At 36.1% G+C, this 25,612-nt stretch overlaps 4 protein-coding genes across 4 annotated transcripts in view; all 4 read left to right on the top strand.

The window, feature by feature from the left end:
* Positions 1 to 2,807, top strand: part of LOC112090954 (G-type lectin S-receptor-like serine/threonine-protein kinase At4g03230) — a 7,084-nt gene extending 4,277 nt beyond the window's left edge. Inside the window, exons 3-7 of the mRNA XM_024163467.1 lie at positions 1,304 to 1,354; positions 1,443 to 1,653; positions 1,907 to 2,144; positions 2,268 to 2,418; positions 2,502 to 2,807. Coding sequence (XP_024019235.1) covers positions 1,304 to 1,354; positions 1,443 to 1,653; positions 1,907 to 2,144; positions 2,268 to 2,418; positions 2,502 to 2,807 — 957 coding nt within the window. The remainder of the gene's footprint in view (positions 1 to 1,303; positions 1,355 to 1,442; positions 1,654 to 1,906; positions 2,145 to 2,267; positions 2,419 to 2,501) is intronic.
* Positions 2,808 to 7,676: 4,869 nt separating this feature from the next.
* On the top strand, positions 7,677 to 11,584 carry LOC21411101 (G-type lectin S-receptor-like serine/threonine-protein kinase At4g03230). Its single transcript, XM_024163462.1, has 7 exons — positions 7,677 to 9,005; positions 9,144 to 9,293; positions 9,414 to 9,577; positions 9,676 to 9,886; positions 10,217 to 10,454; positions 10,574 to 10,724; positions 10,814 to 11,584. Exons 1-7 carry the CDS (start codon positions 7,712 to 7,714, stop codon positions 11,108 to 11,110), a joined length of 2,505 nt encoding a protein of 834 aa, XP_024019230.1. The 5' UTR covers positions 7,677 to 7,711; the 3' UTR covers positions 11,111 to 11,584.
* On the top strand, positions 11,366 to 17,800 carry LOC112090953. Its single transcript, XM_024163466.1, has 16 exons — positions 11,366 to 11,377; positions 11,499 to 12,156; positions 12,270 to 12,419; positions 12,522 to 12,685; positions 12,784 to 12,994; positions 13,325 to 13,562; positions 13,682 to 13,832; positions 13,922 to 14,214; positions 14,421 to 14,493; positions 14,607 to 15,264; positions 15,378 to 15,527; positions 15,630 to 15,793; positions 15,892 to 16,102; positions 16,433 to 16,670; positions 16,790 to 16,940; positions 17,030 to 17,800. Exons 1-16 carry the CDS (start codon positions 11,366 to 11,368, stop codon positions 17,324 to 17,326), a joined length of 3,819 nt encoding a protein of 1,272 aa, XP_024019234.1. The 3' UTR covers positions 17,327 to 17,800.
* LOC112090952 lies at positions 17,582 to 25,016 on the top strand. Its single transcript, XM_024163465.1, has 18 exons — positions 17,582 to 17,593; positions 17,715 to 18,372; positions 18,486 to 18,635; positions 18,738 to 18,901; positions 19,000 to 19,210; positions 19,541 to 19,778; positions 19,898 to 20,048; positions 20,138 to 20,430; positions 20,637 to 20,709; positions 20,823 to 21,480; positions 21,594 to 21,743; positions 21,846 to 22,009; positions 22,108 to 22,318; positions 22,649 to 22,886; positions 23,006 to 23,156; positions 23,246 to 24,588; positions 24,702 to 24,851; positions 24,954 to 25,016. Exons 1-16 carry the CDS (start codon positions 17,582 to 17,584, stop codon positions 23,540 to 23,542), a joined length of 3,819 nt encoding a protein of 1,272 aa, XP_024019233.1. The 3' UTR covers positions 23,543 to 24,588; positions 24,702 to 24,851; positions 24,954 to 25,016.
* Positions 25,017 to 25,612: the final 596 nt, after the last annotated feature.

Raw genomic sequence — 25,612 nt, 5'->3', positions numbered from 1 at the left:
AGGTAAGTAGGAATCTCGCCTACAGTATGAATAGATTTTTAAAGAAAAAGTTACACATGTTATATATGCATGTTTATGCTTTAAGTATTGTATGCGATGTTATGTCATGCTGTATACACATAAACAGCGCACATGAATTATATGTGTTTGAGTTAATTTAATATTATGTATACTATGTTAGATCATACTGCATACACTTAAGCAGTGCACATGAAGTATATGTATTTGAGTACATTCTATGTTATAGTATGCTTTGCTATGTCATATTGCATACACCTTAATAAGTCAAGAGGAACTTATAAGAATAATTATCAGTTGAGTGCCGTACCAGCCTCCACAAGGGAGGTATGCTCCACAAGGGAGAAACAGAAAATAACAATAATGTCCTCCGACTCAAGGGAGGCATTCAAGTTATAATCACGGTGTCGTGGGGGACCTTGCAAACCCTCACGTTCCGATGATTGCGCGCAAGTGGTACGCGAGCACTCGGGCCCATCAGTAAGAAAGATAAGATAAGATAATAAGATTATGATAAGACATCATAATTAAGCATAATCAGCTCATGCATATTTATTCATGTGTACTTACAGTTATTTTGTGAGATATAGTTCCTACTTGCTGAGCGAAAGCTCAATCAGATATGTTCATGCTGTAGGTAAGAAACCTATCAGCAATTCTTGAAGGGCAATGGCAAGCGGCGGACGAATGGTGGAGATGGGAATGGATACCGCTCACGCAGTTATCTTCCGCAGTAAGTTTAAGAAAAATCATGTATATGTATATATGATTTAAAGGTTTCAAGCATGTATGTTTAAAAAGTATAGGTACATATGTATGTTAAGGAAACCGAGGTTGTAGCTAACAACCCTCGTTTTGAGTATTTAAGTTTTAGAACGTTGCAACAGAGCATGCAACAAATAAATAAATTTTAAATATGACGATTTAAATGATTGATTTTAAAAGGGCTTTAAGATGTACTTGAATTTAAGATTTCTCACGAAATCCGTTTTAAAGTCAAAATTAAATGGCCCGATTGAATTGGCTAGTTTTAGAAAGACTTTTAAAGAGCATTTGAAATAAGAGTTCAAATGCTGCTCTGTTTGAAAGATATTTTTAGAACGTTTTATCTTAACTGAAATTAAGAAAAGCTTTAAGAAATTTAGTGATTCACTTATTTGAAATTATTGTTACAAATTATGAAAGTATTCTTTCTTATATTAAAAAAAAAAAATGTTCCGCAAATTTTAAGAAACCCCAGTAAGTACAAGTTAAAGTTTAAGTTACAGTGGCGGCCTCATAGGAGGGTCGTCACACAAACAAACTTGGACAAGGAGGATTTGGCCCCGTTTATAGGGTAATGTGGAGATCGTTGTCGCAATATTTACTAGGCTCCTTTTTTAAGCAGGTTTCACAAATAATGATGTATGAAGCTTTTCTTTCAGGGTAAATTTCCTGGGGGACAAGAAATTGCTATAAAGAGGCTCTCGAGTAGTTCAGGACAAGGCTTACAGGAATTTAAGAATGAAGCTTTGTTGATTGCTAAACTTCAACATCGCAATCTTGTTCGACTTTTGGGCTACTGTGTTGAAGGAGATGAAAAGATGTTGCTCTATGAGTATATGCCCAACAAAAGCTTAGACTTCTTCCTATTTGGTTAGTTTCTCTAGCCCAAGTTAATCAATTTTCAGTTCTGATAACACTATTTTATTTTATTTTTTTCTTTTAACTGTTATGGTTACTGATTGTAAATTTTAAGATGTTGATAAGGTTATTTTAGTAATGAACACTGATTGAACTTACAACTGGGTACATCAATTAAATAAATATTGAGAGGTGTAGTATACATAAATTCGTAGAGCTCAAAAGGGTTACTAAACTCGTGATTTGGTTATGGAAATCCCTGCAGATCGAAAGATGTGCATTTTGCTGAACTGGGAGATCCGCTTCGACATCATATTGGGAATTGCTAAAGGGCTTCTTTATCTTCACCATGACTCAAGGTTGAGGATTATCCATAGAGATATGAAAACTAGCAATGTCTTACTTGATGGAGAAATGACCCCAAAAATTTCAGACTTTGGCTTGGCAAAGATTTTTGGAGGGAAACAAATGGAGGCAACTACAAACAGAGTAGTTGGGACATAGTAAGTACTTCAGGTGCACTTTCTTTAATAACTAAACTGGTTTTCTTTTTCATTAGTACGTGTTTGTTGGATTTTAATTGGAAGGTTCAAATCACTGACCAACTAACTAATTGTGTCATGCAGTGGTTACATGTCTCCAGAGTATGCAATACATGGGTTATTCTCAATCAAATCTGACGTTTTCAGTTTTGGCGTCGTGATACTTGAAATCATTAGTGGGAAAAGGAACACTGGATTTTATCACTCAGAAGAAGCCTTGAGCCTTCTAGATTATGTGAGTGTTACTACTTCCTTTTTTTTTAAGCACTACTAGTTCTCTCTGTTGCAATCTAATTAATTTTATCTAATGTATTTTAGGCATGGAAATTATGGAATGAAAACAAGGCACTGGATCTGATCGACCCCATATTGAGAGAGACTTGTAGTAGCGAAAATGAATTCATGAGGTGTTTCAACATAGGACTATTGTGCGTACAAGATGACCCAAGCGATCGTCCCACCATGTCAAATGTTGTCTTCATGCTTGGTAGTGAAAGTGGAAGTCTTCCAAGTCCTAAGCAACCAGCCTTTTTGGTGAAAAGATCACTTTCTTGCAGAGCTTCTTTTGATGAGAAACCTTTGTCCAGAAACAAGTTAACGGATACCTTAAACGAAGGCCGGTGACAACTTAGACTCTATTCAAGCAGATTCCTTGAATTAAGGGTACTTGATTCTGCGGATCGGAGGCTCTAGTACTTCATCTGCTTTGATGTTTGTTTGATTGGTTCTGAACTTTTGCGCCTGTTGGATTGGTGCAAGGGTCGAATTGGTGAATTTCTGTGTTCATTTGTGTCATTGTTCTTAGTATTATAATTGGTTCTTGAAGAAACTTTGAGGATGTTTGTCATAATATAAGAATAATGAACGTTTAACCAACGGAATAAACATTAATATCCGCATATGCTGAAGTATCCTATATTTGAGAGATTGCCAAGAGAATGAGCTCAGTCCTAAGAGTTGCTGAAAAATATAATTTATCACGAAAATATGAAAGACTAAAAAGGAAACAGCACAAGATGGTTGGATACTCTGTCCTAGCCAGCAAGAATTTCGGTGAGAACACACTGTATAGAGACCATTCCATGGCCACTATGTACAACGCATTTTGTCAGTCGTCATTATCGAACTTTATACCTATGGAAATTAGAAAATTACAGAGGAAATTTCACGTTAATTTGGAAAGTTGCTTGGTCAATACTTGAATGTTCTTCCTGAAAAACATAAATGAGTGGTTGGAAAAGTAAACCAAAGTAAAAGGACCGTGACATGTCCCCCGGTTGAAGATAGAGATCTTCGCGAGTGTTCAAAACTAGTTAAACTGAACTTGTAAAAGGATGTCAACTTAGCGTAAACTAAGATCCAATGTTCCAAGTTTAGAACAAAAAGAAAACTTTTATGCCGTTTTTTTATTCTCTCTTTTTTAAACAATTTGTATAGCAGTTATTTTAAATTAATAGCGCGTGCGTAGAGCCCATTCAAAACTGAAACTAAAAAAAACTATAAAAGATAAAGTAAAAAAGAAAAAAAAAAAGCTGTTGATTTGTGGCCTTATTTTACATTTTAGCACTATTTTGTGCCAAATTTTTGACGTTGTTGAGATAGAAATACTATAAATAATTAGTATAAAAAGTAAAATTAAACAAATACTCTAAAATAAAATAAAATCACACTGAATTAATTAAAAAAACATAACAAACAAAATAAAATAGAACTAATTTAAAATACAACAAAATAAGTAGTTTTTTTTCCTATCTTTTGCTTCAAATTTCTCAAAATTTTTTTTCTGCTTTTGTCTTCATTTCTTTTGTCTTTTTTTTTTTTCTTCTTGAAGTTGATAATGATGGACATAAGAAAACGCGCAATATAATAAAATACTTTTTCTTATTCTATGCAATATCTGTCCATTTTCTCATAGTTGATAAGCGGAAAATAAAATTAGGTTGGTTTGGAAAAGTATATGAAACTAACATGCACATATGGTCAATACCTTGACTTATCCCTGCTGACTTGCAATTCTGATTATTTAATTTACTAAAGTAAAAGTATTGTTTATACTCCTCGAATTTCTACAACCTAATCGGTACGATCAGAAATTTATAAATTCCTGGCCTTTCCACGGCTTATGGTTGATTTGTGTGTGTGTTTGGGTAATCTAGACAATAACTGGCATATAATTTTGTAACGTCTGTTATTTTGAATAATTAGTGAGCCCTATTTTAAACTTCGGTGATGTTTTTACGAAATTTAAGTCTAAAACTGACGTTTGATGCATTATGAAATTTTTGAATTTTTACATTTTCGACACAAGGTTTTGTTAAAATTACATTTTTGACCCAAAAGTTTTGGAAAATTATAATTTTTGCCTTCGATTACAAAATTTGCATACAGCCTTTAGAATCTTCTAGCTGTTCCACGTGAACTTCTAATTTATTTCTTAAGCACCGCCTGACCTTTATAGCTAAGGAATATATGCTTAGAGGGCAAAGGAGAATTGAGAAAGGGAACCGAATATGATAAAACACTGTTATGTACTGCTTCAAACAATTGTTCATGCATGATCAGATGTGACTATAAAAAAAAGAATATGATAGATGTAATTCTACATGACAATATTATTCAGGTTTTAAACGACAATCAGTTACGATGGAATGATTAATATTAATAGTAAAAACGATAGTCGTTTATTAGTGTGTCTTTTAATATTTTTTGCCACATTAATCATATTATAATAAGATATCTACTACTTTGTAGTTTTAAATTGCTGGTTTTCAGTTTCTATCATGTTTATCATATTATTTTCGAGTTTTTAATTTTAATAAATCTTGAAAATTCCTAAAATCGAGACAGTTCATTCTTATATTTAGTCGGACAAAAAGGTTTATGAATAATTATTTTTATAGAATTACTATTCCATCAAATGGTTAAATAATTATTTTTTAAGTGAACCAATTGAATGATCATTCTATTTCATAACTATTATTAATTAAAATTCTCTCTCCTTAAATTATCCCTCCTAATGTTCTAAAATTTACATTAAACAACACCATCCCAATATAAAAACATATCTTTCCATTAATCCTAAAGCAGCCCCCCCCCAAAAAAAAAAAAAAAAAAAAAAAAAAAAAAACTCGTTCTTACTCATATTTTGTTTGACTTATTATTTTTTTAATCTGATCATGGATAATACATTTGAGACCTTTTATGTTAGAATGATATTGATACTTTTATGTATTTATGTAGTTCACTTTCTTTTTATTATTTGAGTAATTAATCATATATCATTATTATATAAAATGTTTGAATTTAGTTTGAATTTAAACATAAAAAAATGATTGAATTTATCATATCAAATAAAATGTTTGAATTTAAACATCAAGAGAAAAAAAAAAGTACTTTGAAAAATATTTGAGTTTAGTTTTTAAACTTTATTAATGATTAAATGGAGGCGTATTTTAGTCAAAACATATGTTATTCTGCTTTGTTCAATTGACTAACGAAATATAATAATTGTGATTCCAAAATTAATTTTAATACTACTCAACCAAACAATAAAATTTAAATAAATAATTTAATCTATTCCTATTCTCATTGCATTATACTTCTATTCCTATTTCTATTCTCATTCTATTTAAAATACTATCATTAGACAATAAATACAACCGTATTTTTTAATTAATTAAACTAACAGAAAAATTCTATGTTATCTGGAGTATGAGAACAAAAAATCTTTAAAAATCACCAATATAATACAAATTTCTTTTGAAAAGATATACAATTATTCACTACTAAATTACATCATAATTATGTCAAAATAAAAGATATAATAAATTTAATAAAACTTAATTCAGGTCTCACATCGACGTGTTTTTAATATTAGATTTTCATCGGTAGTTACCTATTACATATAAAAATTAATAACGTAACGTGATAAAAATCTAATTATATTAATTGTCATAAATTTTTTAATAAACTATTCAATTTATTCAACTATCGGATTAATATTTTACGGTTAAAATAATGAAAGTATTAGATCAATCCATTAACACTACAACCGCTATATATACATATATGTGTGTGTATATATATATATATATATATATATATATTTTTTTTTTTTTTTTTCTCCAAGAAAAAGAAAGTGAGAGCACGTATCTGTTCCAAGACAAGTGAGTAGTGGCTAGTAAGTACACTAGCGCATAAGTATATGCGATTAGTATTGCTCTGAATAACAAGCAAAGCCAGATTTCAAGAAACTTGACTTGTTTCTGGAATCTGGTAGACTGGTAGTATACCACAACCCAAATGCCACGTCTCCAATGAACACTTGACTTCCAGATGCCACTGTCGTTGTCGTTGTGCGGTCGTTGTCGCTGGTTCTTGTCTTTTTATTTTCCTATATTTCTTTTCCTCTGCCGTGTGATTAAGTTAAGAAATTGCACGGTTTTTTTTTTTTTATTTCTTGAATAATTACACGGTTAACTTTTAATAAGTAAGCGTATGTTTCTTGATAAAAATATTAATTAAAATTACTAAGCATCTATCTATTTAAGCTGGAAAGAGAAATCTTTGTACCTTCCACAATATTGCAATTTCTCAAATCTAGAACATCCCCGTTCAAACCGATCATTGGCTAGGACTTGGTAAAAGTCTGTAAAGACCAACGCACTCCTTAGCGTTGAATATTCATCAGCTATAGTCCCACTAGAGAAATTAATGCACGACTATCAAACTACGGCCATTACACGTTCTTAATACTTTTTTTTCCTTTGTGCAAAAAAGATGTGTGCGAGACAAAAGTTGTGACTAGTAGCACCAAGAAAATGTTCACATAATGTGTTTCATATAACTTTTCCAAATCCAGTGTAGAAGCTCAATTTTCTGTCATAGGGCGGCAATAGAGTTGTAATAAATATTTGGAGCTATAATATATCATTAATGCATCTCACAGCAAAATAAAAAAAGTATTGCAAAATTAACAGTTTTTTATATGCAACTTATAGACTATCTTATTGGTAAAGTATTTTTTCATATCTTACAGTAGAATTTTCCTAAATATTTTTGAAGCATGTAGTATGTATTTCTTCCCCATATGATTTTGATTTATAAGAAAATTTCAAGTTTAATCATTGTTTTTTCCAACTCTATTATTTATGTCATTACACAAACTTTTGATAATTATAAAAAATAACCGAAACCTGAAGGTTACTAAAAGATAACTTGCAAGTTATTGGTGGCATAAAATAAATTTTAAAATAATGACACAAATAAAATAATTTTATCTATTTAATAATTTTTCTAAAAATTTCCCTTCATTTATATTGTAATGCAGATATATATCTAATTGTAATACTTTACACGTAACATAATCTTCTGGGAAAAAAAAAGCCTTCTTGATAGGTAGTCATCAATAAATAATAAGAGTACCAATTTTAGCAAGGTGCGAATTGACAATAAGACTTTTTCTTCTTTGTTTGTCTCCATTTCCCAGTAAATAGTTGTCTGCAAATTTAGCTGATCAGCCTGGTTACATGGATACGAAGACCAAGCCAAGGTTCATGCTTTATGTTATCTTCCTGTGCCTGTTTTTCAAGACTTATTTCTCACAAGGAATGAATACCATCTCTGAAGGCTATGTACTATCTGGCGATTCCACCGTTCTCTCTGCAGGCGGAGTCTTCCAACTCGGATTCTTCAAACCAGGCCCTGCTCCAAACTACTACGTCGGAATATGGTACGTCCAAGATCCTTCTCGGACGGCGGTTTGGGTGGCCAATAGAGAGAAGCCTGTCTCACCTTCATCTCAGCTAAGAATATCAGATGGCAATTTAGTCCTCTTTGATGAGTCAAAATCACCAGTTTGGTCCACAAATGTGAAGAACAACTCCACTACTGTACAAGGGATTCTTCTAAACACCGGAAACCTCGTCTTGAACGACATCGGAACTAATCCGCCAAAATCATTATGGCAAAGTTTTGATCATCCTACTGATACGTGGCTACCTGGTGCTAAGATTGGATACAACAAAATAACCAAAAAAGGCCAGGTTTTTACTTCATGGAAAAACTCGGAGGACCCTGCCCCAGGCCTATTCTCTCTTCAGCTAGAACCGAGCGACAACTCGTTTCGCCTTCTGTGGAATAGGTCTAAGACCTACTGGACTAGTGGACCTTGGAATGGACAGTACTTTAGCTTGCTCCCAGAGATGAGGCTTCTTTATATCTTCAATTACAGCTTTGTGTCAAACCAAAACGAGAAATATTTCATCTATACTCTTAAAAACACTTCCAATACTAGGTCGCGATGCGTTCTGAATGTTTCGGGCCAGATTAAGCAACTGAATTGGGTTCCTAATAGCGGATGGAATTTGTTTTGGAGTCAACCGATGAAACAATGCGAAGTTTACTCTCTTTGCGGGGCGTATGGTAGCTGCAACGACAAGTCCTTGCCCTCGTGTCGTTGTTTGAAAGGGTTTAAGCCGAAGTTGCAGAGTGAGTGGGATTTGGAGGACTATTCCGGTGGGTGCTTGAGAATAACCAAACTGCAATGTGGTAACACCACTCTTGCTAATGGTGGTCGAGACAGATTTCTAAAGATGCTCAACATGTCAATGCCTGAAAATAACCACTCTGTCCGAGTCGGGATTTCAGGAGAATGTGAATCGAGGTGTTTGAATAACTGTTCTTGCACTGCTTACGCCTATGACAGAAATGGATGTTCAATTTGGGCAGGAGATCTCGTTAATCTTAAGCAGCAAGGTAACAACAGTGAAAATACTCTCCATGTTCGACTAGCAGCTTCCGAGTTTCAGAGTCCTAATACAGGTAAAGGGACAAGGCCAATCCTTATTATATATATATATATATATATTTTATCGAGAAAAAGAGAAGAAACGGAAAGAAAACAGGGCAGCTAATAAGCTATTCTAATCTTTTTTATGTTATTGTATATTGTCACTCCAGTATTTGGCTCTCCAACACAGTCCAAAGGATCTTCACGAAATCGGAAGCTTTATGGTATCTTGTTTGGGACTATAGCTGCCGTTTTGGTCATCTCTTGCACTGCTTATTCTGTTTATTATCTGAGAAGGAAAAGAACGGCCAATAGACAAGGTGATTACAATGCCAGCCATTGCAAATGCACTCACATAAATTGACGCCTAAAGGAAAATATTTTTTGTTTCTTGTCACATGGATAATGAGTTTTTAACTTAAAATTGTCTTTGAAATTAGGCGTGAGGCGCATCAAAAGTTTCGTACGTTCAGGTGAATTTAAAGAAGATGAAAAGAAAGGTATAGAAGTACCCTTTGTTGTTTTGGAAAGCATACTAGCTGCTACAGATAACTTTTCAGAAGCAAATAAACTTGGACAAGGAGGATTTGGTCCTGTTTATAAGGTAATGTGGTGATCCTTTTTGTAATATTTACAATGCATCTTTTTTAAGCAGGTTTCAGATTAATAGAAGTGATGTTCTTTATGGAAATTTTCTTTAAGGGTAAATTTCCTGGAGGACAAGAAATTGCTATTAAGAGGCTCTTGAGTGGTTCAGGACAAGGCTTACAAGAATTTAAGAATGAGGTTTTGTTGATTGCCAAACTTCAGCATCGGAATCTTGTCAGACTTCTGGGCTACTGTGTTGAAGGAGATGAGAAAATGTTGCTCTATGAATATATGCCCAATAAAAGCTTAGACACGTTCATCTTTGGTGAGTTTCCGAATCTGAAGTTTAGCACAAAGAAGTAATAAACATCTTGATATTATTTCTTAGTTTTGTTTTTATATTGTTGTAGATGTAGCAGAGGATTGTCCGTTTTAGCAGTATAAACGATCTATAATTAGATTTAGTGTTGTTTAATTTTATAATCTCAAGTGCTATATCAGGTTTGCAAAAGGTTGTAGGGAATGTGTTCTGTTTTTAACGATTATCTTACAAAAATGTTGATACGTGTAGTGTGCTATAATTTGAAAAGCTGACTAAGATCATTATTACTTATTAAGCTAAATGCTTTTGTGTTTGATATCGAAATTTATGGAGATCAAAATCAATGTGTGTTGCTGAACTGGGAGATTCGCTTTAATATCATATTGGGAATTGCTAGAGGGCTTCACTATCTTCACCATGATTCAAGGTTAAGAGTTATCCACAGAGATTTGAAAACCAGCAATGTTCTACTTGATGAAGAGATGAACCCGAAAATTTCTGACTTTGGGTTGGCGAAGATTTTTGGAGGCAAGCAAACTGAGGCAAACACAAACAGAGTAGTTGGGACATAGTAAGTTTTGAATGGCACTATATATAACATTTGTTTGTTTGGATTTTAGCTTGGAGGTCCAAATCACCTAATCATATACTTCAATCCAACTTATCAGCTAACTAATTGTTGTCACGCAGTGGTTACATGTCCCCAGAGTATGCATTACATGGGTTATTCTCAATCAAATCGGACGTTTTCAGTTTTGGTGTTGCTGTACTTGAGATTATCAGTGGAAAAAGAAACACTGGATTTTACCAGTCAGAACAAGCTTCAAGTCTTCTAGACTACGTGAGTGTTACTATTGCATGTTTCTATTCTTAAAACCTACTGTTTCTCTCCGGTTGTAATTTTGGTAAGACTTTCCTAATGTATTGCAGGCATGGAAGCTATGGAAAGAAAACAAGGCACTGGATTTAATGGATCCACCATTGAGGGAGACTTGCAATGAAAATGAATTCTTGAGGTGTTTCAACGTAGGACTATTGTGCGTACAAGATGATCCAAATGATCGACCGACTATGTCAAATGTGGTAGTCATGCTTGGAAGTGAAAATGGAAATCTTCCAAGTCCTAAGCAACCGGCCTTTGTTGTGAAAAGACCACTTTCTAGCAGAGCTTCTTCTGAACCATTATCAAATAATGAGTTAACAGATACCTTGAATGAAGGCCGGTGACAATCTTTATCTGCGAGTCTTGCAGGTCATTGCCTTGAACAAGGTGGTGTCTGTTTTGTTGAGCATTGCCATGTACTTCTTTTTTGGTGTGAACTTAGTGTGTGTGTGAGCATAGAGGAAGATATGCTGTACGCGGTCATATAAACCTAAAGAGTTGACTAAAAGCCTGATTTTTAGTGTGTATAACTTTACAATAATCTAGTCAAGATCAAACTCTAGAACCAGAACAGGAGAATCTCATTATTGCCACAAGCAATGACGCTGAAAGTTCGATTGTCAAAAGCTCAAACATAATGTTGGGATTTTTGGATCGGCATTATTTTGCAAATTGAAAGATTTGATTTTGGGTTTAATATGGAGATTGATTTGCTGCATTGAATTGATTTAGAGATTGAATGGAAAGTACTTTAGCTTGCTCCCTGAGATGGGGCTCCATTACATCTTTAATTACAGCTTTGTGTCAAACCAAGACGAGAAATATTTCGTCTATTCTCCTGAAAAAAACAATTCTAGTACTAGGTCGAGATTCGTGCTGAATGTTTTGGGGCAAGTTAAGCAACTAAATTGGGTTCCTAATAGCGGATGGAATTCCTTCTGGGTTCAACCGACGCAACAATGCAAAGTTTACTCTCTTTGCGGGGCGTATGGTAGCTGCAACGACAAGTCCTTGCCCTCGTGTCGATGCTTGACAGGGTTTAAGCCGAAGTTGCAGAGTGATTGGGGTTTGAAGGACTATTCCAGTGGGTGCTTGAGAACAACCAAACTGCAATGTGGTAACTCCACTCTTGCTAATGGTGGTAGAGACAGATTTCTAAAGATGCTCAACATGTCAATGCCTGAAAATAACCGTTCTGTCCGATTAGGGAGTTCAGGAGAATGCGAATCGAGGTGTTTGAGTAACTGCTCTTGCACTGCTTATGCCTATAACAGAAGTGGATGTTCAATTTGGGTAGGAGATCTCATAAATCTTAAGCAGCAAGGTAACAGCAGTGGAAGTACTCTCTATATTCGACTAGCAGCTTCCGAGTTTCAGAGTCCTAAAACTCGTAAGGACACAAGGCCCATTATTATTTTATTCTTACTGAAATAAAGAAAAGAAACAGGACAGCTAATAAGCTATACTAATCCTTTTTGTATCATTGTATTTTTTCCACTCCAGAACTCGGACCTTCTGTAGAGTCTAAAGGATCTTCACGAAATCGAAAGCTTTATGGTATCTTGTTTGGGACCATGGCTGCTGTTGTGGTCACCTCTTGCACTGCTGGTTCTCTTTATTACATGAGAAGGAAAAGAATGTCCAATAGACAAGGTGATTACGTTGCCAATAGTCACGAACGCACTCACAGAGATCTTTGGTTTCTTTTCATATGGGAAAATAAGTTTCTAACTTAAAAGTTCTCTTTGAAATTAGGCGAGAGGCGAAGCAAAGACTTTGTACATTCAGGTGAATTCAAAGAAGACGAAAAGAAAGGCATAGAAGTACCGTTTGTTGTTTTGGAAAGCATATTAGCTGCAACAGATAACTTTTCAGCGGCAAATAAACTTGGTCAAGGAGGATTTGGTCCTGTTTATAAGGTAATGTGGTGATCCTTTTTGTAATATTTACAATGCATCTTTTTTAAGCAGGTTTCAGATTAGTAGAAGTGATGTTCTTTATGGAAATTTTCTTTAAGGGTAAATTTCCTGGAGGACAAGAAATTGCTATTAAGAGGCTCTTGAGTGGTTCAGGACAAGGCTTACAAGAATTTAAGAATGAGGTTTTGTTGATTGCCAAACTTCAGCATCGGAATCTTGTCAGACTTCTGGGCTACTGTGTTGAAGGAGATGAGAAAATGTTGCTCTATGAATATATGCCCAATAAAAGCTTAGACACGTTCATCTTTGGTGAGTTTCCGAATCTGAAGTTTAGCACAAAGAAGTAATAAACATCTTGATATTATTTCTTAGTTTTGTTTTTATATTGTTGTAGATGTAGCAGAGGATTGTCCGTTTTAGCAGTATAAACGATCTATAATTAGATTTAGTGTTGTTTAATTTTATAATCTCAAGTGCTATATCAGGTTTGCAAAAGGTTGTAGGGAATGTGTTCTGTTTTTAACGATTATCTTACAAAAATGTTGATACGTGTAGTGTGCTATAATTTGAAAAGCTGACTAAGATCATTATTACTTATTAAGCTAAATGCTTTTGTGTTTGATATCGAAATTTATGGAGATCAAAATCAATGTGTGTTGCTGAACTGGGAGATTCGCTTTAATATCATATTGGGAATTGCTAGAGGGCTTCACTATCTTCACCATGATTCAAGGTTAAGAGTTATCCACAGAGATTTGAAAACCAGCAATGTTCTACTTGATGAAGAGATGAACCCGAAAATTTCTGACTTTGGGTTGGCGAAGATTTTTGGAGGCAAGCAAACTGAGGCAAACACAAACAGAGTAGTTGGGACATAGTAAGTTTTGAATGGCACTATATATAACATTTGTTTGTTTGGATTTTAGCTTGGAGGTCCAAATCACCTAATCATATACTTCAATCCAACTTATCAGCTAACTAATTGTTGTCACGCAGTGGTTACATGTCCCCAGAGTATGCATTACATGGGTTATTCTCAATCAAATCGGACGTTTTCAGTTTTGGTGTTGCTGTACTTGAGATTATCAGTGGAAAAAGAAACACTGGATTTTACCAGTCAGAACAAGCTTCAAGTCTTCTAGACTACGTGAGTGTTACTATTGCATGTTTCTATTCTTAAAACCTACTGTTTCTCTCCGGTTGTAATTTTGGTAAGACTTTCCTAATGTATTGCAGGCATGGAAGCTATGGAAAGAAAACAAGGCACTGGATTTAATGGATCCACCATTGAGGGAGACTTGCAATGAAAATGAATTCTTGAGGTGTTTCAACGTAGGACTATTGTGCGTACAAGATGATCCAAATGATCGACCGACTATGTCAAATGTGGTAGTCATGCTTGGAAGTGAAAATGGAAATCTTCCAAGTCCTAAGCAACCGGCCTTTGTTGTGAAAAGACCACTTTCTAGCAGAGCTTCTTCTGAACCATTATCAAATAATGAGTTAACAGATACCTTGAATGAAGGCCGGTGACAATCTTTATCTGCGAGTCTTGCAGGTCATTGCCTTGAACAAGGTGGTGTCTGTTTTGTTGAGCATTGCCATGTACTTCTTTTTTGGTGTGAACTTAGTGTGTGTGTGAGCATAGAGGAAGATATGCTGTACGCGGTCATATAAACCTAAAGAGTTGACTAAAAGCCTGATTTTTAGTGTGTATAACTTTACAATAATCTAGTCAAGATCAAACTCTAGAACCAGAACAGGAGAATCTCATTATTGCCACAAGCAATGACGCTGAAAGTTCGATTGTCAAAAGCTCAAACATAATGTTGGGATTTTTGGATCGGCATTATTTTGCAAATTGAAAGATTTGATTTTGGGTTTAATATGGAGATTGATTTGCTGCATTGAATTGATTTAGAGATTGAATGGAAAGTACTTTAGCTTGCTCCCTGAGATGGGGCTCCATTACATCTTTAATTACAGCTTTGTGTCAAACCAAGACGAGAAATATTTCGTCTATTCTCCTGAAAAAAACAATTCTAGTACTAGGTCGAGATTCGTGCTGAATGTTTTGGGGCAAGTTAAGCAACTAAATTGGGTTCCTAATAGCGGATGGAATTCCTTCTGGGTTCAACCGACGCAACAATGCAAAGTTTACTCTCTTTGCGGGGCGTATGGTAGCTGCAACGACAAGTCCTTGCCCTCGTGTCGATGCTTGACAGGGTTTAAGCCGAAGTTGCAGAGTGATTGGGGTTTGAAGGACTATTCCAGTGGGTGCTTGAGAACAACCAAACTGCAATGTGGTAACTCCACTCTTGCTAATGGTGGTAGAGACAGATTTCTAAAGATGCTCAACATGTCAATGCCTGAAAATAACCGTTCTGTCCGATTAGGGAGTTCAGGAGAATGCGAATCGAGGTGTTTGAGTAACTGCTCTTGCACTGCTTATGCCTATAACAGAAGTGGATGTTCAATTTGGGTAGGAGATCTCATAAATCTTAAGCAGCAAGGTAACAGCAGTGGAAGTACTCTCTATATTCGACTAGCAGCTTCCGAGTTTCAGAGTCCTAAAACTCGTAAGGACACAAGGCCCATTATTATTTTATTCTTACTGAAATAAAGAAAAGAAACAGGACAGCTAATAAGCTATACTAATCCTTTTTGTATCATTGTATTTTTTCCACTCCAGAACTCGGACCTTCTGTAGAGTCTAAAGGATCTTCACGAAATCGAAAGCTTTATGGTATCTTGTTTGGGACCATGGCTGCTGTTGTGGTCACCTCTTGCACTGCTGGTTCTCTTTATTACATGAGAAGGAAAAGAATGTCCAATAGACAAGGTGATTACGTTGCCAATAGTCACGAACGCACTCACAGAGATCTTTGGTTTCTTTTCATATGGGAAAATAAGTTTCTAACTTAAAAGTTCTCTTTGAAATTAGGCGAGAGGCGAAGCAAAGACTTTGTACATTCAGGTGAATTCAAAGAAGACGAAAAGAAAGGCATAGAAGTACCGTTTGTTGTTTTGGAAAGCATATTAGCTGCAACAGATAACTTTTCAGCGGCAAATAAACTTGGTCAAGGAGGATTTGGTCCTGTTTATAAGGTAATGTGGTGATCCTTTTTGTAATATTTACAATGCATCTTTTTTAAGCAGGTTTCAGATTAGTAGAAGTGATGTTCTTTATGGAAATTTTCTTTAAGGGTAAATTTCCTGGAGGACAAGAAATTGCTATTAAGAGGCTCTTGAGTGGTTCAGGACAAGGCTTACAAGAATTTAAGAATGAGGTTTTGTTGATTGCCAAACTTCAGCATCGGAATCTTGTCAGACTTCTGGGCTACTGTGTTGAAGGAGATGAGAAAATGTTGCTCTATGAATATATGCCCAATAAAAGCTTAGACACGTTCATCTTTGGTGAGTTTCCGAATCTGAAGTTTAGCACAAAGAAGTAATAAACATCTTGATATTATTTCTTAGTTTTGTTTTTATATTGTTGTAGATGTAGCAGAGGATTGTCCGTTTTAGCAGTATAAACGATCTATAATTAGATTTAGTGTTGTTTAATTTTATAATCTCAAGTGCTATATCAGGTTTGCAAAAGGTTGTAGGGAATGTGTTCTGTTTTTAACGATTATCTTACAAAAATGTTGATACGTGTAGTGTGCTATAATTTGAAAAGCTGACTAAGATCATTATTACTTATTAAGCTAAATGCTTTTGTGTTTGATATCGAAATTTATGGAGATCAAAATCAATGTGTGTTGCTGAACTGGGAGATTCGCTTTAATATCATATTGGGAATTGCTAGAGGGCTTCACTATCTTCACCATGATTCAAGGTTAAGAGTTATCCACAGAGATTTGAAAACCAGCAATGTTCTACTTGATGAAGAGATGAACCCGAAAATTTCTGACTTTGGGTTGGCGAAGATTTTTGGAGGCAAGCAAACTGAGGCAAACACAAACAGAGTAGTTGGGACATAGTAAGTTTTGAATGGCACTATATATAACATTTGTTTGTTTGGATTTTAGCTTGGAGGTCCAAATCACCTAATCATATACTTCAATCCAACTTATCAGCTAACTAATTGTTGTCACGCAGTGGTTACATGTCCCCAGAGTATGCATTACATGGGTTATTCTCAATCAAATCGGACGTTTTCAGTTTTGGTGTTGCTGTACTTGAGATTATCAGTGGAAAAAGAAACACTGGATTTTACCAGTCAGAACAAGCTTCAAGTCTTCTAGACTACGTGAGTGTTACTATTGCATGTTTCTATTCTTAAAACCTACTGTTTCTCTCCGGTTGTAATTTTGGTAAGACTTTCCTAATGTATTGCAGGCATGGAAGCTATGGAAAGAAAACAAGGCACTGGATTTAATGGATCCACCATTGAGGGAGACTTGCAATGAAAATGAATTCTTGAGGTGTTTCAACGTAGGACTATTGTGCGTACAAGATGATCCAAATGATCGACCGACTATGTCAAATGTGGTAGTCATGCTTGGAAGTGAAAATGGAAATCTTCCAAGTCCTAAGCAACCGGCCTTTGTTGTGAAAAGACCACTTTCTAGCAGAGCTTCTTCTGAACCATTATCAAATAATGAGTTAACAGATACCTTGAATGAAGGCCGGTGACAATCTTTATCTGCGAGTCTTGCAGGTCATTGCCTTGAACAAGGTGGTGTCTGTTTTGTTGAGCATTGCCATGTACTTCTTTTTTGGTGTGAACTTAGTGTGTGTGTGAGCATAGAGGAAGATATGCTGTACGCGGTCATATAAACCTAAAGAGTTGACTAAAAGCCTGATTTTTAGTGTGTATAACTTTACAATAATCTAGTCAAGATCAAACTCTAGAACCAGAACAGGAGAATCTCATTATTGCCACAAGCAATGACGCTGAAAGTTCGATTGTCAAAAGCTCAAACATAATGTTGGGATTTTTGGATCGGCATTATTTTGCAAATTGAAAGATTTGATTTTGGGTTTAATATGGAGATTGATTTGCTGCATTGAATTGATTTAGAGATTGAATGGAAAGTACTTTAGCTTGCTCCCTGAGATGGGGCTCCATTACATCTTTAATTACAGCTTTGTGTCAAACCAAGACGAGAAATATTTCGTCTATTCTCCTGAAAAAAACAATTCTAGTACTAGGTCGAGATTCGTGCTGAATGTTTTGGGGCAAGTTAAGCAACTAAATTGGGTTCCTAATAGCGGATGGAATTCCTTCTGGGTTCAACCGACGCAACAATGCAAAGTTTACTCTCTTTGCGGGGCGTATGGTAGCTGCAACGACAAGTCCTTGCCCTCGTGTCGATGCTTGACAGGGTTTAAGCCGAAGTTGCAGAGTGATTGGGGTTTGAAGGACTATTCCAGTGGGTGCTTGAGAACAACCAAACTGCAATGTGGTAACTCCACTCTTGCTAATGGTGGTAGAGACAGATTTCTAAAGATGCTCAACATGTCAATGCCTGAAAATAACCGTTCTGTCCGATTAGGGAGTTCAGGAGAATGCGAATCGAGGTGTTTGAGTAACTGCTCTTGCACTGCTTATGCCTATAACAGAAGTGGATGTTCAATTTGGGTAGGAGATCTCATAAATCTTAAGCAGCAAGGTAACAGCAGTGGAAGTACTCTCTATATTCGACTAGCAGCTTCCGAGTTTCAGAGTCCTAAAACTCGTAAGGACACAAGGCCCATTATTATTTTATTCTTACTGAAATAAAGAAAAGAAACAGGACAGCTAATAAGCTATACTAATCCTTTTTGTATCATTGTATTTTTTCCACTCCAGAACTCGGACCTTCTGTAGAGTCTAAAGGATCTTCACGAAATCGAAAGCTTTATGGTATCTTGTTTGGGACCATGGCTGCTGTTGTGGTCACCTCTTGCACTGCTGGTTCTCTTTATTACATGAGAAGGAAAAGAATGTCCAATAGACAAGGTGATTACGTTGCCAATAGTCACGAACGCACTCACAGAGATCTTTGGTTTCTTTTCATATGGGAAAATAAGTTTCTAACTTAAAAGTTCTCTTTGAAATTAGGCGAGAGGCGAAGCAAAGACTTTGTACATTCAGGTGAATTCAAAGAAGACGAAAAGAAAGGCATAGAAGTACCGTTTGTTGTTTTGGAAAGCATATTAGCTGCAACAGATAACTTTTCAGCGGCAAATAAACTTGGTCAAGGAGGATTTGGTCCTGTTTATAAGGTAATGTGGTGATCCTTTTTGTAATATTTACAATGCATCTTTTTTAAGCAGGTTTCAGATTAGTAGAAGTGATGTTCTTTATGGAAATTTTCTTTAAGGGTAAATTTCCTGGAGGACAAGAAATTGCTATTAAGAGGCTCTTGAGTGGTTCAGGACAAGGCTTACAAGAATTTAAGAATGAGGTTTTGTTGATTGCCAAACTTCAGCATCGGAATCTTGTCAGACTTCTGGGCTACTGTGTTGAAGGAGATGAGAAAATGTTGCTCTATGAATATATGCCCAATAAAAGCTTAGACACGTTCATCTTTGGTGAGTTTCCGAATCTGAAGTTTAGCACAAAGAAGTAATAAACATCTTGATATTATTTCTTAGTTTTGTTTTTATATTGTTGTAGATGTAGCAGAGGATTGTCCGTTTTAGCAGTATAAACGATCTATAATTAGATTTAGTGTTGTTTAATTTTATAATCTCAAGTGCTATATCAGGTTTGCAAAAGGTTGTAGGGAATGTGTTCTGTTTTTAACGATTATCTTACAAAAATGTTGATACGTGTAGTGTGCTATAATTTGAAAAGCTGACTAAGATCATTATTACTTATTAAGCTAAATGCTTTTGTGTTTGATATCGAAATTTATGGAGATCAAAATCAATGTGTGTTGCTGAACTGGGAGATTCGCTTTAATATCATATTGGGAATTGCTAGAGGGCTTCACTATCTTCACCATGATTCAAGGTTAAGAGTTATCCACAGAGATTTGAAAACCAGCAATGTTCTACTTGATGAAGAGATGAACCCGAAAATTTCTGACTTTGGGTTGGCGAAGATTTTTGGAGGCAAGCAAACTGAGGCAAACACAAACAGAGTAGTTGGGACATAGTAAGTTTTGAATGGCACTATATATAACATTTGTTTGTTTGGATTTTAGCTTGGAGGTCCAAATCACCTAATCATATACTTCAATCCAACTTATCAGCTAACTAATTGTTGTCACGCAGTGGTTACATGTCCCCAGAGTATGCATTACATGGGTTATTCTCAATCAAATCGGACGTTTTCAGTTTTGGTGTTGCTGTACTTGAGATTATCAGTGGAAAAAGAAACACTGGATTTTACCAGTCAGAACAAGCTTCAAGTCTTCTAGACTACGTGAGTGTTACTATTGCATGTTTCTATTCTTAAAACCTACTGTTTCTCTCCGGTTGTAATTTTGGTAAGACTTTCCTAATGTATTGCAGGCATGGAAGCTATGGAAAGAAAACAAGGCACTGGATTTAATGGATCCACCATTGAGGGAGACTTGCAATGAAAATGAATTCTTGAGGTGTTTCAACGTAGGACTATTGTGCGTACAAGATGATCCAAATGATCGACCGACTATGTCAAATGTGGTAGTCATGCTTGGAAGTGAAAATGGAAATCTTCCAAGTCCTAAGCAACCGGCCTTTGTTGTGAAAAGACCACTTTCTAGCAGAGCTTCTTCTGAACCATTATCAAATAATGAGTTAACAGATACCTTGAATGAAGGCCGGTGACAATCTTTATCTGCGAGTCTTGCAGGTCATTGCCTTGAACAAGGTGGTGTCTGTTTTGTTGAGCATTGCCATGTACTTCTTTTTTGGTGTGAACTTAGTGTGTGTGTGAGCATAGAGGAAGATATGCTGTACGCGGTCATATAAACCTAAAGAGTTGACTAAAAGCCTGATTTTTAGTGTGTATAACTTTACAATAATCTAGTCAAGATCAAACTCTAGAACCAGAACAGGAGAATCTCATTATTGCCACAAGCAATGACGCTGAAAGTTCGATTGTCAAAAGCTCAAACATAATGTTGGGATTTTTGGATCGGCATTATTTTGCAAATTGAAAGATTTGATTTTGGGTTTAATATGGAGATTGATTTGCTGCATTGAATTGATTTAGAGATTGAATGGAAAGTACTTTAGCTTGCTCCCTGAGATGGGGCTCCATTACATCTTTAATTACAGCTTTGTGTCAAACCAAGACGAGAAATATTTCGTCTATTCTCCTGAAAAAAACAATTCTAGTACTAGGTCGAGATTCGTGCTGAATGTTTTGGGGCAAGTTAAGCAACTAAATTGGGTTCCTAATAGCGGATGGAATTCCTTCTGGGTTCAACCGACGCAACAATGCAAAGTTTACTCTCTTTGCGGGGCGTATGGTAGCTGCAACGACAAGTCCTTGCCCTCGTGTCGATGCTTGACAGGGTTTAAGCCGAAGTTGCAGAGTGATTGGGGTTTGAAGGACTATTCCAGTGGGTGCTTGAGAACAACCAAACTGCAATGTGGTAACTCCACTCTTGCTAATGGTGGTAGAGACAGATTTCTAAAGATGCTCAACATGTCAATGCCTGAAAATAACCGTTCTGTCCGATTAGGGAGTTCAGGAGAATGCGAATCGAGGTGTTTGAGTAACTGCTCTTGCACTGCTTATGCCTATAACAGAAGTGGATGTTCAATTTGGGTAGGAGATCTCATAAATCTTAAGCAGCAAGGTAACAGCAGTGGAAGTACTCTCTATATTCGACTAGCAGCTTCCGAGTTTCAGAGTCCTAAAACTCGTAAGGACACAAGGCCCATTATTATTTTATTCTTACTGAAATAAAGAAAAGAAACAGGACAGCTAATAAGCTATACTAATCCTTTTTGTATCATTGTATTTTTTCCACTCCAGAACTCGGACCTTCTGTAGAGTCTAAAGGATCTTCACGAAATCGAAAGCTTTATGGTATCTTGTTTGGGACCATGGCTGCTGTTGTGGTCACCTCTTGCACTGCTGGTTCTCTTTATTACATGAGAAGGAAAAGAATGTCCAATAGACAAGGTGATTACGTTGCCAATAGTCACGAACGCACTCACAGAGATCTTTGGTTTCTTTTCATATGGGAAAATAAGTTTCTAACTTAAAAGTTCTCTTTGAAATTAGGCGAGAGGCGAAGCAAAGACTTTGTACATTCAGGTGAATTCAAAGAAGACGAAAAGAAAGGCATAGAAGTACCGTTTGTTGTTTTGGAAAGCATATTAGCTGCAACAGATAACTTTTCAGCGGCAAATAAACTTGGTCAAGGAGGATTTGGTCCTGTTTATAAGGTAATGTGGTGATCCTTTTTGTAATATTTACAATGCATCTTTTTTAAGCAGGTTTCAGATTAGTAGAAGTGATGTTCTTTATGGAAATTTTCTTTAAGGGTAAATTTCCTGGAGGACAAGAAATTGCTATTAAGAGGCTCTTGAGTGGTTCAGGACAAGGCTTACAAGAATTTAAGAATGAGGTTTTGTTGATTGCCAAACTTCAGCATCGGAATCTTGTCAGACTTCTGGGCTACTGTGTTGAAGGAGATGAGAAAATGTTGCTCTATGAATATATGCCCAATAAAAGCTTAGACACGTTCATCTTTGGTGAGTTTCCGAATCTGAAGTTTAGCACAAAGAAGTAATAAACATCTTGATATTATTTCTTAGTTTTGTTTTTATATTGTTGTAGATGTAGCAGAGGATTGTCCGTTTTAGCAGTATAAACGATCTATAATTAGATTTAGTGTTGTTTAATTTTATAATCTCAAGTGCTATATCAGGTTTGCAAAAGGTTGTAGGGAATGTGTTCTGTTTTTAACGATTATCTTACAAAAATGTTGATACGTGTAGTGTGCTATAATTTGAAAAGCTGACTAAGATCATTATTACTTATTAAGCTAAATGCTTTTGTGTTTGATATCGAAATTTATGGAGATCAAAATCAATGTGTGTTGCTGAACTGGGAGATTCGCTTTAATATCATATTGGGAATTGCTAGAGGGCTTCACTATCTTCACCATGATTCAAGGTTAAGAGTTATCCACAGAGATTTGAAAACCAGCAATGTTCTACTTGATGAAGAGATGAACCCGAAAATTTCTGACTTTGGGTTGGCGAAGATTTTTGGAGGCAAGCAAACTGAGGCAAACACAAACAGAGTAGTTGGGACATAGTAAGTTTTGAATGGCACTATATATAACATTTGTTTGTTTGGATTTTAGCTTGGAGGTCCAAATCACCTAATCATATACTTCAATCCAACTTATCAGCTAACTAATTGTTGTCACGCAGTGGTTACATGTCCCCAGAGTATGCATTACATGGGTTATTCTCAATCAAATCGGACGTTTTCAGTTTTGGTGTTGCTGTACTTGAGATTATCAGTGGAAAAAGAAACACTGGATTTTACCAGTCAGAACAAGCTTCAAGTCTTCTAGACTACGTGAGTGTTACTATTGCATGTTTCTATTCTTAAAACCTACTGTTTCTCTCCGGTTGTAATTTTGGTAAGACTTTCCTAATGTATTGCAGGCATGGAAGCTATGGAAAGAAAACAAGGCACTGGATTTAATGGATCCACCATTGAGGGAGACTTGCAATGAAAATGAATTCTTGAGGTGTTTCAACGTAGGACTATTGTGCGTACAAGATGATCCAAATGATCGACCGACTATGTCAAATGTGGTAGTCATGCTTGGAAGTGAAAATGGAAATCTTCCAAGTCCTAAGCAACCGGCCTTTGTTGTGAAAAGACCACTTTCTAGCAGAGCTTCTTCTGAACCATTATCAAATAATGAGTTAACAGATACCTTGAATGAAGGCCGGTGACAATCTTTATCTGCGAGTCTTGCAGGTCATTGCCTTGAACAAGGTGGTGTCTGTTTTGTTGAGCATTGCCATGTACTTCTTTTTTGGTGTGAACTTAGTGTGTGTGTGAGCATAGAGGAAGATATGCTGTACGCGGTCATATAAACCTAAAGAGTTGACTAAAAGCCTGATTTTTAGTGTGTATAACTTTACAATAATCTAGTCAAGATCAAACTCTAGAACCAGAACAGGAGAATCTCATTATTGCCACAAGCAATGACGCTGAAAGTTCGATTGTCAAAAGCTCAAACATAATGTTGGGATTTTTGGATCGGCATTATTTTGCAAATTGAAAGATTTGATTTTGGGTTTAATATGGAGATTGATTTGCTGCATTGAATTGATTTAGAGATTGAATGGAAAGTACTTTAGCTTGCTCCCTGAGATGGGGCTCCATTACATCTTTAATTACAGCTTTGTGTCAAACCAAGACGAGAAATATTTCGTCTATTCTCCTGAAAAAAACAATTCTAGTACTAGGTCGAGATTCGTGCTGAATGTTTTGGGGCAAGTTAAGCAACTAAATTGGGTTCCTAATAGCGGATGGAATTCCTTCTGGGTTCAACCGACGCAACAATGCAAAGTTTACTCTCTTTGCGGGGCGTATGGTAGCTGCAACGACAAGTCCTTGCCCTCGTGTCGATGCTTGACAGGGTTTAAGCCGAAGTTGCAGAGTGATTGGGGTTTGAAGGACTATTCCAGTGGGTGCTTGAGAACAACCAAACTGCAATGTGGTAACTCCACTCTTGCTAATGGTGGTAGAGACAGATTTCTAAAGATGCTCAACATGTCAATGCCTGAAAATAACCGTTCTGTCCGATTAGGGAGTTCAGGAGAATGCGAATCGAGGTGTTTGAGTAACTGCTCTTGCACTGCTTATGCCTATAACAGAAGTGGATGTTCAATTTGGGTAGGAGATCTCATAAATCTTAAGCAGCAAGGTAACAGCAGTGGAAGTACTCTCTATATTCGACTAGCAGCTTCCGAGTTTCAGAGTCCTAAAACTCGTAAGGACACAAGGCCCATTATTATTTTATTCTTACTGAAATAAAGAAAAGAAACAGGACAGCTAATAAGCTATACTAATCCTTTTTGTATCATTGTATTTTTTCCACTCCAGAACTCGGACCTTCTGTAGAGTCTAAAGGATCTTCACGAAATCGAAAGCTTTATGGTATCTTGTTTGGGACCATGGCTGCTGTTGTGGTCACCTCTTGCACTGCTGGTTCTCTTTATTACATGAGAAGGAAAAGAATGTCCAATAGACAAGGTGATTACGTTGCCAATAGTCACGAACGCACTCACAGAGATCTTTGGTTTCTTTTCATATGGGAAAATAAGTTTCTAACTTAAAAGTTCTCTTTGAAATTAGGCGAGAGGCGAAGCAAAGACTTTGTACATTCAGGTGAATTCAAAGAAGACGAAAAGAAAGGCGCCTCCACAAGGGAGGTAACTCCAGCTCCACAAGGGAGAAAAAGAAAATAACAATAATGTCCTCCGACTTAAGGGAGGCATTCAAGTTATAATCACGGTGTCGTGGGGGACCTTGCAAACCCTCACGTTCTGATGATTGCGCGCAAGTGGTACGCGAGCACTCGGGCCCATCAGTAAGAAAGATAAGATAAGATAATAAGACTATGATAAGACATCATAATTAAGCATAATCAGCTCATGCATATTTATTCATGTGTACTTACAGTTATTTTGTGAGATATAGTTCCTACTTGCTGAGCGAAAGCTCAATCAGATATGTTCATGCTGTAGGTAAGAAACCTATCAGCATCTCTTGGAGGGCAATGGCGAGCAGCGGACGAATGGTGGAGATGGGAATGGATACCGCCCCCGCAGTTACCTTCCGCAGTAAGTTTAAGAAAAATCATGTATATGTATATATGATTTAAAGGTTTCAAGCATGTATGTTTAAAAAGTATAGGTACATATGTATGTTAAAGAAACCGAGGTTGTAGCTAACAACCCTCGTTTTGAGTATTTAAGTTTTAGAACGTTGCAACAGAGCATGCAACAAATAAA

The sequence above is a fragment of the Morus notabilis genome, unplaced genomic scaffold (assembly GCF_000414095.1).
Source record: "Morus notabilis unplaced genomic scaffold, ASM41409v2 Scaffold1491, whole genome shotgun sequence".
Classification (NCBI taxonomy): domain Eukaryota; kingdom Viridiplantae; phylum Streptophyta; class Magnoliopsida; order Rosales; family Moraceae; genus Morus; species Morus notabilis.
The sequence above is the reverse complement of the archived record's forward strand: the minus strand, read 5'-3'. Positions and strand labels throughout refer to the sequence as shown.